Genomic DNA, 16,211 nt, shown 5'->3' on the forward strand with positions numbered 1-16,211 from the left:
GCCGTGTCCTCTTCTTTAGCTAAACAGGATGGAACCAGCTACAGCACTGCCTTTTTTTTTTTTTTGGTAATTTAGTCTTTCTACATGTCAAGGCAAATTTTAGGACACGTAGACGTGTCAGCAATTGATCTCCCTGCATGTACCGAGTAAATCACATCCCGCCTGAAAGCAGCAGTGAAAAATATCATTAAAAAGAAAAAAGGAAAAAAAAAAAAAAGAAGTCAAACGTCAGAGACAGGCTTATTTTAATGAACAAATGTGCCCAAAAGCATTTTTTAAAGAATCGTTGTCTCTATTTCTCCTTTACATTCTAAAAACAATTTTTAGTTGTTTGGCTACTTTGATAACTAATTAGCATCCAAATTTAAATACATACACGCACATATTTACATACACATTTTAAAATGGAATGCTTTTAGCCCTCAGAAAAAACAGATACTGTTCCTCACTGCAGTAGCAGCATGGGACAAAAAAAAGTTATTCAATCATTATGTTAGAGTGAGACACACAAATACCCATTTTCAGACGGTAGCCAGAAAAAAAACAGCAAAGCCAACAGTGGAATGTAACTTTTAAACCCTTCAGGAAAGGAACCTTCATGGGTCACTTAGCAATCAATAGCAGGTCAAAACATTCAGGCTGGAAATAGGAGGGAAAAGACATCAAGAAGTCTTGCTTTCTTTATATAACCTAGTACTGAATCTGTTTGTAGTCCCCACTGCTGCATTCCTACTTCCCCAATACCAGCTACACGAACTTTTGTAGTATTAGTAATACAACTGCTAACTATCCCTGCGAACAAAACACGAGAGAAATCGAATGCTCAGCGGACAAAAACATTACCAAACTAAAAACATGAACCAAAGAGGAAAACAAACAAATCAAATTTTAAAGGGTCACGGCTATTTTGAGAAAATGCATTTATCTTGATGCAGACAAGCAGATGCTCATATTCACACCTATGAACTACCCTGAAAAAAAAAATCAGTGTTTCCCTGTTTGCAATTGATAAGGACCTTCAACCCCCACCCCCAAACCTGAGAGCACCATCCTGCTTCCCAGTGTAAACGCTGTCTGCTCGCTCTGCTGGGGGCAGGCCAACTTCCAGAACCAGCCCCGTGTCCTGCCAGGCTGCCTGTGGCCATTGGAGCAGATTCAAACGGGGAAGAAAATCTGCCACAGAAATTTCCGAACGACGTCTGCAAGATCCAAAATTACGCAAGATATTCCCGGGGGGTAAAACAACCCCGAGCACCGGAGGATTGTTTTGACACCCCAGATAAGATTGCTAAATGGTAAGTGTACTCAGCAGGCAATTTAACACACCCTCTTATAATCAGGGAGAAGAACTGTTAAGGACACAAAATCTTACACTACTCCCATACCAAGGGCACCATAAAGCAATGAAAACAACTCTAATTCACTCTATGATAAAAACTGTTTCCTCCAACAATATCAAAACATAAATTGGAACAGCCTTAACTAGCTTTCAGATCTAAATTTCTGATTAAGTTGCACTTACTAGCCTCCATGGATTATTTTAATTCACGGCCTTTAACCACTTCTTACCCAGGTAATGGATGTTTGTTGAGCCAGAAAGCAAAGCATGAACCTGTTACCCAATGAAGGGAGTGAGAAAAGGCTCAAAGCCCAGTTTCACTTCAAACACTGGGTCGGAAACTTTCACTCCGTCAACCTCAGACACAGATGTGACCAAAAAAATATTAATTACCAGCCTAACTGTCAGCCTCAGCACCTCGGAGCTCTCAGAAAAACAAAGAATAATGCACTGATATCGTTCAACACCTGCGTACCTTGAAGGGCTTGGAAAGGCAGGTGAAAACTATCCTGCTTAAATTTAAACGGACGGTAATGAGATTTGCTCTAATCCGGGGGTAATTCCAGAGCCTGCCGTGCACACAAGTGTCTCATCCCGCTCCCACAGTGCCTCAGACCTCACGGGTCTCCTCGTGGGGAGGAGTCACTTCAAAACACAGGACTCTTTGAAACAGCAGAAAAATCCCTCCTTCGATGTTTATCTTCAGAATCGTCACAAAGATCAGACCCAGTTTCTCAACAAATGCCAATGTATTAAATGTCTACTTCTTTCTACATCTCTTCCCCAGGCTACTGTTCAAGTTTTGTGATGGACTGTGGTTTTGTTGAGAGTATAAACGAATTTTCGAAAAGAAAATGGAGAAAATATTAATCACCATCGATTTAAGTTTACTGCTTTTAAAAGATATTATTTGAAAACAAAGACTCTCCTTTTTTTTTTTTTTTGGTAATTAAAAGGAAATTTAAGTCTATCTTATGAGACTGAAATTAAGACTTTTACCCCATCTTCTAACAGAATCAGTTCCAGAGCACTTACAGGCCAAAGTAACTACTGACCCTGTGGTTTGCTCACACATCAGTGACTGATTCAAATGGAAAAAAAAAGACTGAGTCTAAAAAAAAAACAAGTCTAACGAGTTTTACTTAAAACGACACCAGGGAATGAATCTAAGGAGATATAACAACCTGCACAGGAGAGTTACTAACAAGCATTCCTGCACTGCAGTGACCCAGAGAAAAAGATGAAAGACTACCCAACTTTGAAATTAAATTTAAGTGACGGAATAAAAAGGGATAATTTTTTTTACATACTTGTTTTGTCATTTAAATTCGGAATAAATCTGGTAGTTTCCAGCTGTAGGGTGATAAATAATCCTCACACATACAATACATTAGGCCCACACACTGTTCCTGAGCTTACCCTGAATTTTCCTTAGGAAGAAGGTCCTACCTACCATTCTCCAGTTCCAGCAAGTTTTCCCTCCTCCTGTATTCTAGTAATCATGGAAAATCATGGAAAGAAAGAATAAATGAGGATCTCTAGTAACAAAATAGGAAAAGCAAACAGACACAAACAGTCGTGGAGATGAAGAAACATTAAAAGGCAGCTGGGATGGGAAGGGAAGCCAAGAGGGTTAAAAGTCTGTGTACCTGAGCTTTTACACTGTACTTGTTTTGGCAGTGCCTGCAGAAGTGCAGTGCCAAAAATCACAGTGTGGCAGAATGTGTTACCTACCCCAGTGAAAGGAGAACAGTGTGACTGAGCTGAGAAAACAAAACCTCATGGGGGCGGGCAGGGGGGAAGCAGCAAACAAAAAAACCATCGAAAGCAGCCTGGCCCAGGGCAGTCATGTGCTTCACAGTTCCCCTGCTCAGCCCAAAACACTTGCTCACATATAAAATAAAAATATATAATAAAGGTAATATATAAATAAAGCATTAGGGGATAACTGGGGTTACTCTGAACTGAATTCATTAAATATTCTGGTAACTTACTTTAGACACACGCAAAAAAGTCATTAACTCAGCATATGGATTTCCACCATAATCATTGTTCACCAGGCCTCAAACAGCTTCCTGGTGCTGGCTCCCCTCTTTTGTGGTCCCAGCCTCACCTCCAAATGCCAATAACTATGTAACTTAATCAACACAAGTCAGAATGCAAGAAACAGATGCCAGGCAAATATATTTAGCTTTTGCAGGAAATACCAGCCTGTGGCCAGAACTGCTCTTCAATACCTAACAAAATGGTGCTATTTAAGGAAAAAAAAAAGTATTAATTTGATAGTGATCTGAAAAGCAGTAAGTTTTAAGGATTTCAGAAGTGCAATTCCCTTTAAAAGAAAAAAAAAATCACGGAATCTCTATTTCAGCAGACACAATCCCATGTCTGCAGTTGTCCTTCTAAAAACAGAACTTCAAATTCTACATTGAACAACCAGTGAGTCCAGTGAGAACACTTAATGAATCCTCAACCAAGCAGAAAAAAAGGTGGAAAACCTCCTCAGATTTCCACAGGTGTGCTCAGAAGATTGTAATCTCGCTTAGGTGAGACACAGCTCCCTGTGGTTTGATGAGTCTGTGAAAAGTTGTTGAGCAATACCACATCTGAGCTGTTCCAGACTGCTTTCCATAATTACACGATTTGCACAACGGTGCTGAAGGTGTGGCCCATCTTACAAATTCAACAGATTCAGTCTGTGACACTTTGCAGTCCTGCCAATGCCTCCAGCTACTCTGCTTCCAACTTGAGCAGAAGTTTCAGAAATTAAAGTGCTTGGAAAGACTGCACTCTAATTGGAATTAGCAGACATCTGCACGCAGCATTTCATGTGACAGCACTGATTAAAAGCCGTTTTCAGTTTCTGCACTATTTCTACTTTATATATTCATCTCCTCCTAAATGCCCAATTACGAAAACAACACACTGTCTCGGGATCTGCAGAAAAATCATTCTGTGCTCTCTTTTGATAGTCCTGAAGCTCCTCAAAGCAAAGCTGCTCTCTGCACTGCTCACGGCACAGGGCATGCCTGACTGCATTAAATACTCGGGGGAAAGCAAAACCTTTCTCTAAACACGGGTGGCTTAAACTCTCAGACCTCCAACCTACCTGACAGTAACAGAAGTTCTAGAGACACTCAACAATGAACATACAGCATTACTCACTCATTTAGAGCAAAAACATGCACACTTGGATCAACACCCCTGTTGCCAATGCTTCCTCTTAGTGCTTTTTTAGTGTGTCCCTTCACCACAAGGCCTCCAAAACCAACTCTGGCAGGTAGCTTTCAAGGGGAGCTGATTTAGGCCAAAAGAGCAATTCAGGCTGATGCACATGCTCAGTAACTTGAGTAAAGCTGGCTCCAAATACCAGCACCAAATGCAACACTCCTACATTGCACAATGACACAACATTCAGTGCTGTGAATCAAATAACAATATTCCAAAGTGCCTCCAGATTGTGAAATTATTGCTGCAATCAAGAGTTTTTGCAGAGAGACGAGGGAAAGGTACTTAACCGATGTGCACCCTTCAGCACGGCAACTCCAGCTCCTCAAATCTCAGAAACACCAGATAATGATAAAAATAGCCACGGGCACTCTGAGCTAAGCACTCGCTCTCCAACCTACTCTGCAATGTTTTGCTATCGCTGGCACTGTCAGGTGGCTGCCAGAAAGCTTCCTGGATCACTCTCCTTTTCTGGAAAGGTCAGCAGCAACCAGCAACAGGACCGACAACAAGCTCTGAGTTAAAGACAACGTACTTGATGAGAGATGCCCTGTAATTACAGAATGCAGAAAATTACCTCCCGAATATTTTTCTCCAACTGACGGGCCGCTGAGAACAAAAAGAACTAAAACCACAGAACTTTAGAAATGGTATCAAAAGTAATAGGAAATGCATTAAATTTTGACAAGATATTAATTTTCACACGGTGTTTTCTCTGTTTAATTTTATATTACCAGAAAAACTAGCAAATAATACATGGCATTTACAGTGACTTGACACAAACCAGTATTACACATCTTTAAAAAAAATTAAGGTCATTAAAATGAATACAAATAAGAAAAACACAATACTCTACATACCAATAAGGAGTTAATGCAACAATAATAACGTTACTACCTGAAAGTGAGAAGTGAGGCACTGCATTTTACTCTGCCAGTAGAAATGCAACATTTGTTTTGAAAAAGAACGATTTTCATTTACTTTAAATTAAAAAGAGCTTGCTGTTTGTTCACTGGAATGTTTTAAGTTCAATGTACTTCTTCTCTAGCCACTTGTTAAGATTTCCACAGTTATCTGTGTGAGTACTGTGTGACTTATCTTAATTTTCTTTAAAAGCATTACAAACAAGAAACTCCCCCAGATATGGCAGCGAGTTCCCTTCCTCCTGCCTCAGAGCTGTAAAATAAATCAGTTGACTGCCCAGCATCTGGCTCTCCCTGTAAGTGCTGCTTTGGGAGAAATACCTCTGAACAACAAAGAAAAACTTGTTCTAACTGCTGAACTTCTTTGTTGAGAAGCAGAAGCAGCATGAAAAACAGAGACCTGCAGCTGTAAACTGGCTTTTTTTTTTTTTAAGCTGGGAAGCAATATTAATACCTCGTTATATATTTTTAGATTTGGCACTTTTATCTTTTTTAAGTTCTCTGAAGGGTGGTTCCCTACCGCCATATGCTTCTGGTTGACAACTTTGCTCACCCTTGATATTCCGAAGATAACAGATGGACCCAGAGACTTAAACTTCTTGTAAATAATTTTTTTTCCTCAGTAAAGAAACATCAGGGACAACGAGTTTCCCCGTGCTTCTGACACTCTTTCTAATCATTTCTCCGGATGACTGTGCTGCGAAATGAACACCCTCCAAATCAAAGAGCATTTCAGAGAAAAGTAACTGGTTTGGCCAAAGGAAGCAGCGACGCTACCACACCTTGGCTCCCGGAAACTGCAATCAGGGAACAAGTTAAGCAGGCAGAGCCTTCCCACACGGAGGCACCGACGCTGCCAGACAAAGGACAACCGTCTTTCCTTTAAGAACAAGGGACACCTCAAATTATCCAGCCGTCCAGGGCTCCCCGATGGGTCATTCCCAAGGGAGGCTTTCCCTCCAGTGCCCACCGGCTGCCCCTCTAAGCGGGGCCTACTTCCCACCTTAGACCGGGCTTCCCTCTGCTTTCATACCCAGCCCGACTAAAACTCCAGCAAACAAAAACACGTACCGAAATCCACGGCAAACCTCGGGGGTTACCTGTGTGGAAGTGTGCGGTGACCCACGAGAAAGCTAAATCTGAAGCACCTCGAGCACGGCACCTTTAAAGGGAAAGCCCCTGAACAAATAAGATCGTGCGAGGGACAGAACCGAAGGCAGGGTATATTGCACAGGCGGTAATTTGCATTATTAAATCGAAGAGCAAAGTACTAATAAAAGACGGCCTCTGCACCCGCACCGACCCACGGACAGAGCGGGTGAGCCCCGAGCCCCGACCGCCCTCACCGCCGACCGAAGGGGGGTCCCGAGCGACGCCTCCAGCCGCAGCACTCCAATAAACTACACTCTCCAAAGTCCTCGCACAGATGTATATTCCAAAAAAACCACAAAACAAAAGGAGAGTAATCTCGGTCGGATTTCCAGCACCCCCCGACCCCACAGCCGCCCCCGGTCCCTCAGCGCCGGTCCGGGCAGAGCCCGCCCGCGGCCCCTCCGCGGGCAAAAGGAGAGCGGAGCGGCCCCGGGTCGGGCCGGGCCGGGGGGCACCGGCCCCGGGACAAAGTCCGGGTCCGCCCCGGCCGGCCGGGGCAGCCGGGCAGCCGCGGGGCAGCCGCGGGGCAGCCGCGGGCTGTGAGGCAGCCCCCGCCCCGCACACCCCGCACACCCCGCGGGCGGCGGGACGCGCAGCCCCCCCAGGGAGGGTCCCGCGGGGCGGCCCCGCCGGAGCGGGCCGGGGCTGCCGCCCTGCCCCGCGCCCCCGGGCCCTCCCCCGGCCGCGGGGGCCCTCCCGCCGCCGGGCACCGAGGACAAAGGAGCGGCCGGGCCACCGCGGGCCGGGCGGGCCGCGCAGCGCAGGCCGCACTCACCGCTGCAGCACCAGGAGGAGGGCGAGCCCTGCGGGAACTTGGCCGAGTCGGGCGCGATGCAGACGCTGGAGCCGAGGTGCGGGCACTCCATGGCGGGGTGCGGGGCGCGGAGCGGGGCGGGCGGGCGGCTCCTCGCGGCGCTACAGCGGCGGCGCCCCGCGCACAACAGCCATCTTAGGGCCGGCCTCCCGCTCCGCTCCGCGCCGGCCGCGCCGGGCTTTGGGGGCGCCCGCCCGTCCGCCCCCTCCGCGCTCCGCCCGCCGCGCTTTGCCGGCAGCCGTGACGGGAGCGCTCGTGCTGAGGGAGGCAGGGGATGGTTTGGGTGGGGAGGGACCTCGGGGAGCACCCCCTTCCACCCCTGCCATGGGCAGGGACACCTTCCGCTAGCCCAGGTTGCTCCAAGCCCCGTCCAACCCGGCCTTGGACACTTCCAGGGACGGGGCAGCCACAGCTTCTCTGGGCAACCTGGGACAGGACCTCCCCACCCTCACAGGGAGGAATTTTTTCCTAATATCTAATCTAAAGCTACTCTCTGTCAGTTTGAAGCCATTCCCCCTTGTCCTGTTACTGCGTGCTCTGCTAAATAGTCTCTCTCCATCTTTCCTGTAAGTTCCCCTCGGGTCCTGGAAGGCCACAGTCAGGTCACCCCAGAGCTTCTCCTCTCCAGGCTGAACAATCCCAACTCTCCCAGCCTTTCCTCCCAGCAGAGCTGCTCCATCCCTTTAATCCTCTTGGTGCCTCCTCTGGGCTCTCTCCAGCAGCTCCGTGTCCTCCCTGTGGTGTTCCCCAGGGCTGGAGCAGCTCTGCAGGGGGGTCTCCCCTGAGAGGGCAGAGGGGCAGAATCCCCCTGCCCTGCTGCCCTCACTGCTTTGGAAGAGCCAAATGTGCCCATGACCGGCTCCTGCCCAGCCTCTCCCCCCCGTGTGGGGTCCCGCAGGATGCACGGCCTGGAGCGTGTGCCAGCTCTGGGCTCTGCCTTCAGGAGCCCTGTGGTTCGAGGTTGTCTTGTGTCTCTGATGATTATTTGCAAATATCGTCACCTCACACTTGGGGTGTTTTTTAAAGAGTTACGTGGCCTCAAATTTGGCTTGTTGCTGAATTTCCCACTCTATGACTGTAACCTGTAAGGGGTAATAAAACCACAGCAATTGGCTCAGCAATTTGCCTGTGCCAAGATCATACCAATATGCTCTTTTCACACAGAGCAAAAAAAGTCCACCAGCATGATGCCTGTAAAAGTGGGGATTTTTTTCATCTAAGGAACTGTGACTCCTCCTGCATATTAGGAGTTTTAGACCTTTTCTCTTACTGTAACTAATGTGAGAAATAAAATTTTGCCACTGGTTTTGCCTGTTATGTGACCTTTGTGTAGACACGGAAAGCATCTGTCTCAATGTATTTTACACAGCACTGCACTATTTCACAGTTCTGTATGGATTTTCGGATGAGATACTTTAAATATTCATATCAAAGATGTCTTGGTGGTCACAAATCTCCTTGGTAGAACACTGTTCCTTAACCCCTTTGTTCTTTTTCACTGCGTTTACACAAGGGAGAAGAATTCAAAGCGTGAAAGATCCAATTCTCCACAGCATCAGAAACTACTTTGACTACACTCCATGGAGATAGTTTGTATTTCTAGCTGTGCACTTAAAAGCAGAATTAGGTAAAAAATACCAAACTGAATATAATGGCTGTAAATGTTATCTTGACACAAAACCATGGAGCTTCCTCACATATCCCCCGTCCTTCAAAGTTGTCATATTTGATCAGTCAGGTAAGTAACATGCCCAACATACATTTTACAGGTTGTACAGAAAGCATGTAATTATATAGTTTTCTAACAAGTATTGTATAAATAGAGCAAAAATGAACAGGGAAGACCACGTTTAAATTCATTTCATACAATACGACTTTGATACACATCTAAAAATTACTTGTACAAATTTAAGGAGCAAAAAGGTGGTCATGTTTTACATTAGCCAAGGGGTCCTTTTGCTTACTCTCCATCCTCTGCCACAATGTCTAATGAAGACATACATTAAATTAAACCAGCAGTTTCACTGCAGTTGCCTTCTGTCTTTTCTAACCAATGCATATATTTAGTGCTCTTGTTGTGCCCCACCCATTCTTACACACAGACAGTGAGTAAGAAACCTTGATTAGATCTGTTCTGCTTGTTTTCCCCTTGTACCCCTGTCACTTGGCCTTCTCTAACCAGTATTCTGCAACCAGATTTTAACCAGAACAGCCAGTTCTCACCTCTGTGTGGATTATGTTGGCAATGTATTTAGTCTTTCAGAAGTAAGGAAACTGGTTAACAAGGATTGAATATGGTAAAATCAACATGTTTGTGTACTTTTGGCTCTCTAGTTTCCTTTTAGCACTGCCATTCTTGACTTTACAGTTGATACAATATACCTGGAGAGGAGAACCAATTCCCCTCTTGAGCAAACAGGACGAGGGTCTGGCTCAGAAAAACAGTATGGCCTTGCACAGTCACAGTGGGACTATGAAGAAAGACATGCTCAAAAATGACTAGAAATATAAGGCCTATGTCCTGCTTTCTCTTAAGAGTTCCTCTTTTTAGTCCAGAAGGCTGCAAACTTGCAAACCTCGCAAAGAAAAAAAATGCATGACTTTGGTTTAATTTAAGAAGCCTTTGACTGTGGCCTAGTACCTTTATTTTAAGTTGCAACTTTAACTTGCAATATTAGGCACAAAAAAAAAAAGTCTCTTCTCCCCTGCTGTGGAGTTATTAAAATCCCCATGACAAAAGAACAGAAAGTGCTTGGAATTACGAGGAGGTTGGGAGGGACTGCATAACTCTGCTAAGCACAGCATTTCCTGGCATGACAGACACCAGATATGACTTCTCTAGGCAGCATTTAGCTGTGAAAAACTGCTAAATAAAAAGGTGTCAGCTTACCAAGACAGGCCCTTCATCCTCCATCCCTGATGTTTCATGTTCAGGAACCAAAATCATCCACACTGTTCCACCTGGTTCCTTTGCGAGATAATAATGGAGTTTTCTGCCTTCTTTCATTTGTGGCTTGACAGCCATTCAGTGAAACTCCCTGAAAAGTATAATTTTGCACAAAGATTTGCATATTTCTTTGTTTCAGTTGCCATGCCCACAGCAAATGTGGTAGCCTTTAAATGTTTTTTATCTCTGCTTGCCAAGATAAATACTTTAATAAGGATGATTTGATCTATTGGGAAGTCACAATGCACAGAAGTTATCACATATGTGAGGATGCATAAGGACAAGTATATTTGTAATGCAACCTCTTTGCCTACTGAAAAATAATTGGTGACTGATGCAACTCTGAGCACTCAGATCTCAAAGGCTTTACTTACAGCAAGGGTAGTTTCAAGTGCCTTGCAGTGAGACATCCGTGTTGAATGCAGAGGAAAACTGGAGTAGAAGCTCTGGGAACAATTTTCCTTTTTAGTTCACTTTTTCAGTGAGATTTCTTCAGGACAAATCACTTGATTTTGCATTGGAGTCTCATCTCTTGCTCCCATCCTTCTTCAGATCAGAGTAATTTAGATGATAGCCAAGATAAATCCTGCAGGCATGCTCATAATGGGTGCAATCAGTGCAGAACAGGAGCTTGTGATTCAGGATTATTAATTAGAAATTTCTATTTAATATAGCACATCATCTCTACTACAGCAGAGATATTCCACACAGCATCCTCTTTTGGGATATATGTAGCCATCCATCTATGCTACAGGCTCCCTCTGAGAGCATCTGAGCTTAGAATTTGGTCCTGAATTGGTATCTTGCATATATTCTAAGAATTTACAGTGGGGAAGTTTGCCTGGAGTTACTCTCTTCTGTTCTGCTGTATTCCTCAGACATCTGTGGTCTTAAATATTTGAAAATATTAATTTGCCTCCCGTGTGTATGAATTATGATATGGTATAATGATGATGCACATTTTCCCTGTGATCCTGGCTTCCTTCATAATCACTAGATGAACATCACTCATGGATCAGTGAAGCAGATTGTTGCCTTGGGTGACTTCTGCATTTGCTGTAGAGACTGGAGAGCGTGGAATGAAGGAGGGCTGGCCCTGGAGATGTGGAATGAATGCTAACCTGAAGAACTAGGATCTAATTCAGTCTTTGCCAGACAATCCTTGCATGCCACCTGCAAAGTTATTTAAACCCCTTTCTTTACAAAGTAGACCTGTTTGCTTTTGTTAGAGGACTAACGTCCTTCTCAAGGACAGCTCAGAAAAGAGAGAGGCCGGCCCTGTGCAGAGCACACACATTGGGACTTCCTATGGCTAAACATCCATCCTCCATTTCTAGATTAAGTGCATAAAGATAGAAAGAACATCATCTCCCATGGCTTGTTTCTTCTTTTCTGAGTGGTAAGCTCAGAATGTGTGGAATGAGGTTGGCAGATGCCCTGAACACTCATCTGAAAAGGGTATCAACAAGCCTTTTGCCCTGAGCACTGTCGTGGTTTAACCCCAACTGACAACTAAGTACCAGGCAGCCTCTCACAGCAAACACTGTGAACACACTCCATGCCAGTCCAGACCTTGCAGCAAATTGATAGATTGGGCTTTCACCTCTAATTTCCCAAAGGTGTAGAAGTGAAACATTCAGATATGACGGCGACAGCAATGGAGGCCACAGGAACCCACCACAGAGAAGTGAGTCCTTTGCTCGGTGCAGATGCTGGCGTGGAAAATATCAACAGAAAGCAGCAGAATGGAGGTAAATTCTAATGCAGGGTCTCAGCTTAATAAAAGCTTTCCTGGAGGTTGGTGAAGCAGCTCTGTGAGTTCTGTGCCATGTGCAGTGGACAGAAGCTTAGCTGGAGGCAGCTGTGTGTGGAGCTCCACTGCAGCACATCAAACAGCACGAGCACATTTCCGCTGGTGCGTTGTCTCATTAGCAAATCTATTTCCATTTCCTGTGTCTGGCCTCTGAAAATAAAGGTCACGCACATTTTCAGTGTTCAGTCATCAGAACACAAGCAACTCCCGTTACGAGGTTCAAGATGCTTCTCTAAAGGACAAGATGCCCCAGACGGAGGACAAAAATTAAAAACGAGGCGAAAGCCCAGAGCAAGCACCTGTGCTAGACTTTGGCACACGGGATTAAAGCGCGTGGCCAGGCAGGACTCCCTCCCCAGCAGTGCCAGTGCTGGCCACGTCCCTGGGGGGGCGGTGTGACACAAGGCATCCAGCGGAGCTCCCGGGAGTGCCGAGGGACAGGAGCTGCCTCTGCTCCCCCTGCACCGGCACCGGGGGAAAGTCCCTGGACATTTCTGCCACGGGATTAACGCTTCTCTCCGGTAGCAGGGCGGGATCCCTCATTCCCTCATGAGTGGGAAATAACGTTGACCGTAGCAGTACGATGGTATGGGGCTGATACAGCCTCCATCAGAACAGAAGGTTGCATTTATTTTTTAAAGTATAATTCAAATACGTGTCTGAGATCAACAGAGCAGCTGTTCCCTAAGACACTGTATGAACACACACACACACATATAGATTTTTTTTCCCCCTCTGGATGTGTGTATATGTGTATTTCTCTAGAAGGGTATTCCCTCACAGAGTCAGAACTATGGCTCAGAGTCCCCAGGTGATGCACACTGGAGATGTTCTATTAACTGGAGCTCTCAGTGGCTGAGAAGCTGCCTCTGTGTTTGTGCTTCAAATGAAAATCAACTCTCCTTTAGGCCCAGGAGTCAGAAAGGGCCAAAAGCACAGTTATTACTGTGCCACTGCCAGAAAAGAACATGTCCTTTCCCACAGTTTTGCCCAAATAGATCAAGCATTTTCTGGGTCTTGACAACCATTTGGTATTCCATGAAGTCTGTTGTAAGAGATTTGATTTTTCCCATTGCTGAGCACGCCTGCAAAATCCAGTTCTTAGAGTGGACATTTTGGAAAGGGTACTTGAGGTGATGCAGTCCTCTGGACACCCCTCTGCAGGAACCAAACAGTACCTTAGGATTGAAAGCTCTCCAAAATAATCTTGCCATGTGCAACAGTGTTAAGAATGCTAAGTAGGAGTGCAAAAAGTGGGAAATCTGCTGCAGCCTGATATCCCAGATAAGTGGGTTGAAATCCTGAGAACATGGCTCAGTTCACACTATTCTGAGAGCTGTAGCTGGAGAAGGAGAGCAAGAGGAGCAGGAAGGGAGTAGAGCAACAGACAAACAAAGAGCAGGAGTCTTTTTACCAGAATTCCCATTTTCAACAAAAATAACAAATATTCATATGACTTCCAATGCTTTGATTTCTAAGAGCCTATACTAATTTTACATCACTTTTCCAAGGCTTCCAGAAGCATTTCATTGAACAAAGGCAATGCTTTAACTCTGCCCCAAACGTTGCCTTTTCTGCACTGTCCCAGCTTGGACACAATGTAAAGTATAAATGGAGGTGAGTGTGACTAATCTGGGTGATGAGGTTTTTTGAACAAACCAATGGAGATGTGAAAAATAAATGGTACAAATAAACTGAACAGTTTTTAAATTCTCCACATTGTTTTCATAAGGTATTATTTGTACAGATAAAGGGCTATTTTTAATTCATGCTTTAAACAAATGCCTGAAAGTTCTCATATGTCTGGCAGCTTTCAACACCAGCTTCATCAATTGTTAACTGTCCTCCAGAGTCTGTTCAATAATGCAAGTGCATCAGGGCGACATCCAGCAGTACTAATTCATGTCACTAGCAGCAAGCTTTTCCTGGATTTGCTATGTAAACTTTATATTAAATTATTTCCAAATGCACTCCTGAACATACTGGTTCTGTGCTTGTGCTTAAAGCTACTTTTACTATCGGCAGACTTTATTTCATCCCATCTGAATCAGAATAGAACCTTTTATAACCAACAACACTAATTTCTCTTCATCACAACAGAGGCTTCTTACCAATTTTTGGCAAACAAGGGAGCTACAGGCATATTTAAAAAAATAATAATACTATGTCAGAGCACAGAAAAGAACTTCCAAGCATCCCGTTGAAAGAAAACCTAGTAGTACCTATTTGCCTGGAAAATGTGATAGCTGGGAGCAGCCTATCCACCCATCCATTTGATCTAGGAGGGGAAAACTATTCAAAAGCACCTGAGTAACTCCAGAACATAAAACTCACTAATACTACTTCTTGTGTCCCAGGGGCCAAACCACAGCTGTTTGTGGGCTGCCAACACTGCATGTTCAAATGATAGCTGGGGTTTCAATTTTACCACTAGGATTAACTTGTTAACAAATCTAAGGACAACAGTCACACAAATTATAAGTATTACTCTGATGATAATCTGGGAGGATTGGGAAGATAATGAGATGGTACAGAATTATACTATTTCAGACAAAATTCAGGAATCAGAATGTGGAATCTACTTGCCAGGGAAAAGAACGTGTGAAGAAACTGTTGTAAAATAAATATATAAATTTTCAAAGTCTATTCCAAGTGCTTAAAAATGATATGATGGGAATGTCCCAGGGTGAACTAGTATGACTTTTTTCACCTCTGTTAGTATATCTATATTTATATGTATGTGTCTGTATATATATCTACTATATCTGTAGAATATTGCTACAGTAAAAGTATCATATGTGTCTGTGATCTGTGCCTGCACACAAATGATGTCACTTTTCCCACTGCCTTAAACGAGACTGTTGGTAGCCAAAACACTGTACACAAAGCTATTTTTGCTGCTGTTTGCTGTAAGCTACAAAGGCATCCCCCCTGTCTCTGCTGCTTCTGGGTTTGCAGCAGGAATTTTGTACTGTACTGCACATATATTAGATCTGGGTTCTACTTTACTGGCACAGAGAACTGTGAATACTAGCACAAAAGGTGCCAATGTCTCAGAGCATTTTGGTTCTGGAACGTTCTGGTTCCAAAGCAAAGTATCCCTGGGAAAACTTGCCATTGTACACAAGGGCAGAATATACCTTTCACTGAGAAGTAAGTTGAATGAGACTTGTGTTAGCTCACAAATGGCAGCACTGCATCCTGTTTGGAGACCAGCTCGTTCCCAGGGAAAAGGGAATTTTCTTGCCATGTCACTAGGATTAGATTATTTCTTATTATGTTCTTCAGGCCCAGTGCTGAGCAGCAATCTGAGCTGGGAAATGGGAGACCACTGGTTCAGATTTCCTTTCCTTCTCCCTTCACTGAACATCTGGGAATTCAAGGACTGAACAAGGCCCTCCCAAATTTTTTTGCTCTGGCTAGAACTTGAAACTTGAGAAGGCAAAACACAGTGAGAGGGAGATATTCAGCTTGTTCTGAAATAAGAAGCTGCCGGGATGCCCTGTGAGCAGAACTAAACCTTTCAAAGCTGTCTTGTCAAGCACCAAACACCAAACACCAAACTGATTTAGTCATTATGGCAAAAGGGGAATGTGCCAGTAGCTACTCAGTGCTGTAATTAAAGAGCTTCTATGAACTGCTGCCATAGATTGCCCGGAATTTTGAGGAACGGAGATGTAGCTGAGTTTTCTGGGATTTTGTCTTGCTTCACAGTAAAGATCATCACTGAAATATCTTTTTAATCATTTAAATACATGGCATTTTACAGATGGGGAGCATCAGGAGGTTAGTACCCAGGGTGATACAATTCACATTCAGGAAAACTATCTGAAAACATTTATAGAATTTAAAATCTGCAATGCCTATTATTTCTTTCCCTCAGAGCCTTGTACAATTAGACTCAATGTAACCAAATTTAAAAATCTCTACAGATCTATTTACTACTTGTCTACCTGCTAGTCTAGAATTTACACAGGCTGATTCCTGTAATGCCT

At 44.3% G+C, this 16,211-nt stretch overlaps 1 protein-coding gene across 2 annotated transcripts in view; it reads right to left on the bottom strand.

Moving 5' to 3' along the window:
* The window catches only part of USP3 (ubiquitin specific peptidase 3), a 43,468-nt gene extending 35,924 nt beyond the window's left edge, over positions 1-7,544 (bottom strand). Inside the window, exon 1 of one of the 2 annotated variants that reach the window (XM_017816957.1) lies at positions 7,418-7,544. In XM_017816957.1, the coding sequence (XP_017672446.1) occupies positions 7,418-7,508 (91 nt within the window). In that variant the 5' untranslated portion in view covers positions 7,509-7,544. Of the gene's footprint in view, positions 1-2,758; positions 2,811-7,417 lie in introns of those variants that run through there. The other variant, XM_017816958.1, reaches the window with a different exon arrangement.
* Positions 7,545-16,211: the final 8,667 nt, after the last annotated feature.

This window comes from Lepidothrix coronata, unplaced genomic scaffold (assembly GCF_001604755.1).
Source record: "Lepidothrix coronata isolate B3197 unplaced genomic scaffold, Lepidothrix_coronata-1.0 Scaffold58, whole genome shotgun sequence".
NCBI classification, from domain to species: Eukaryota; Metazoa; Chordata; class Aves; order Passeriformes; family Pipridae; genus Lepidothrix; species Lepidothrix coronata.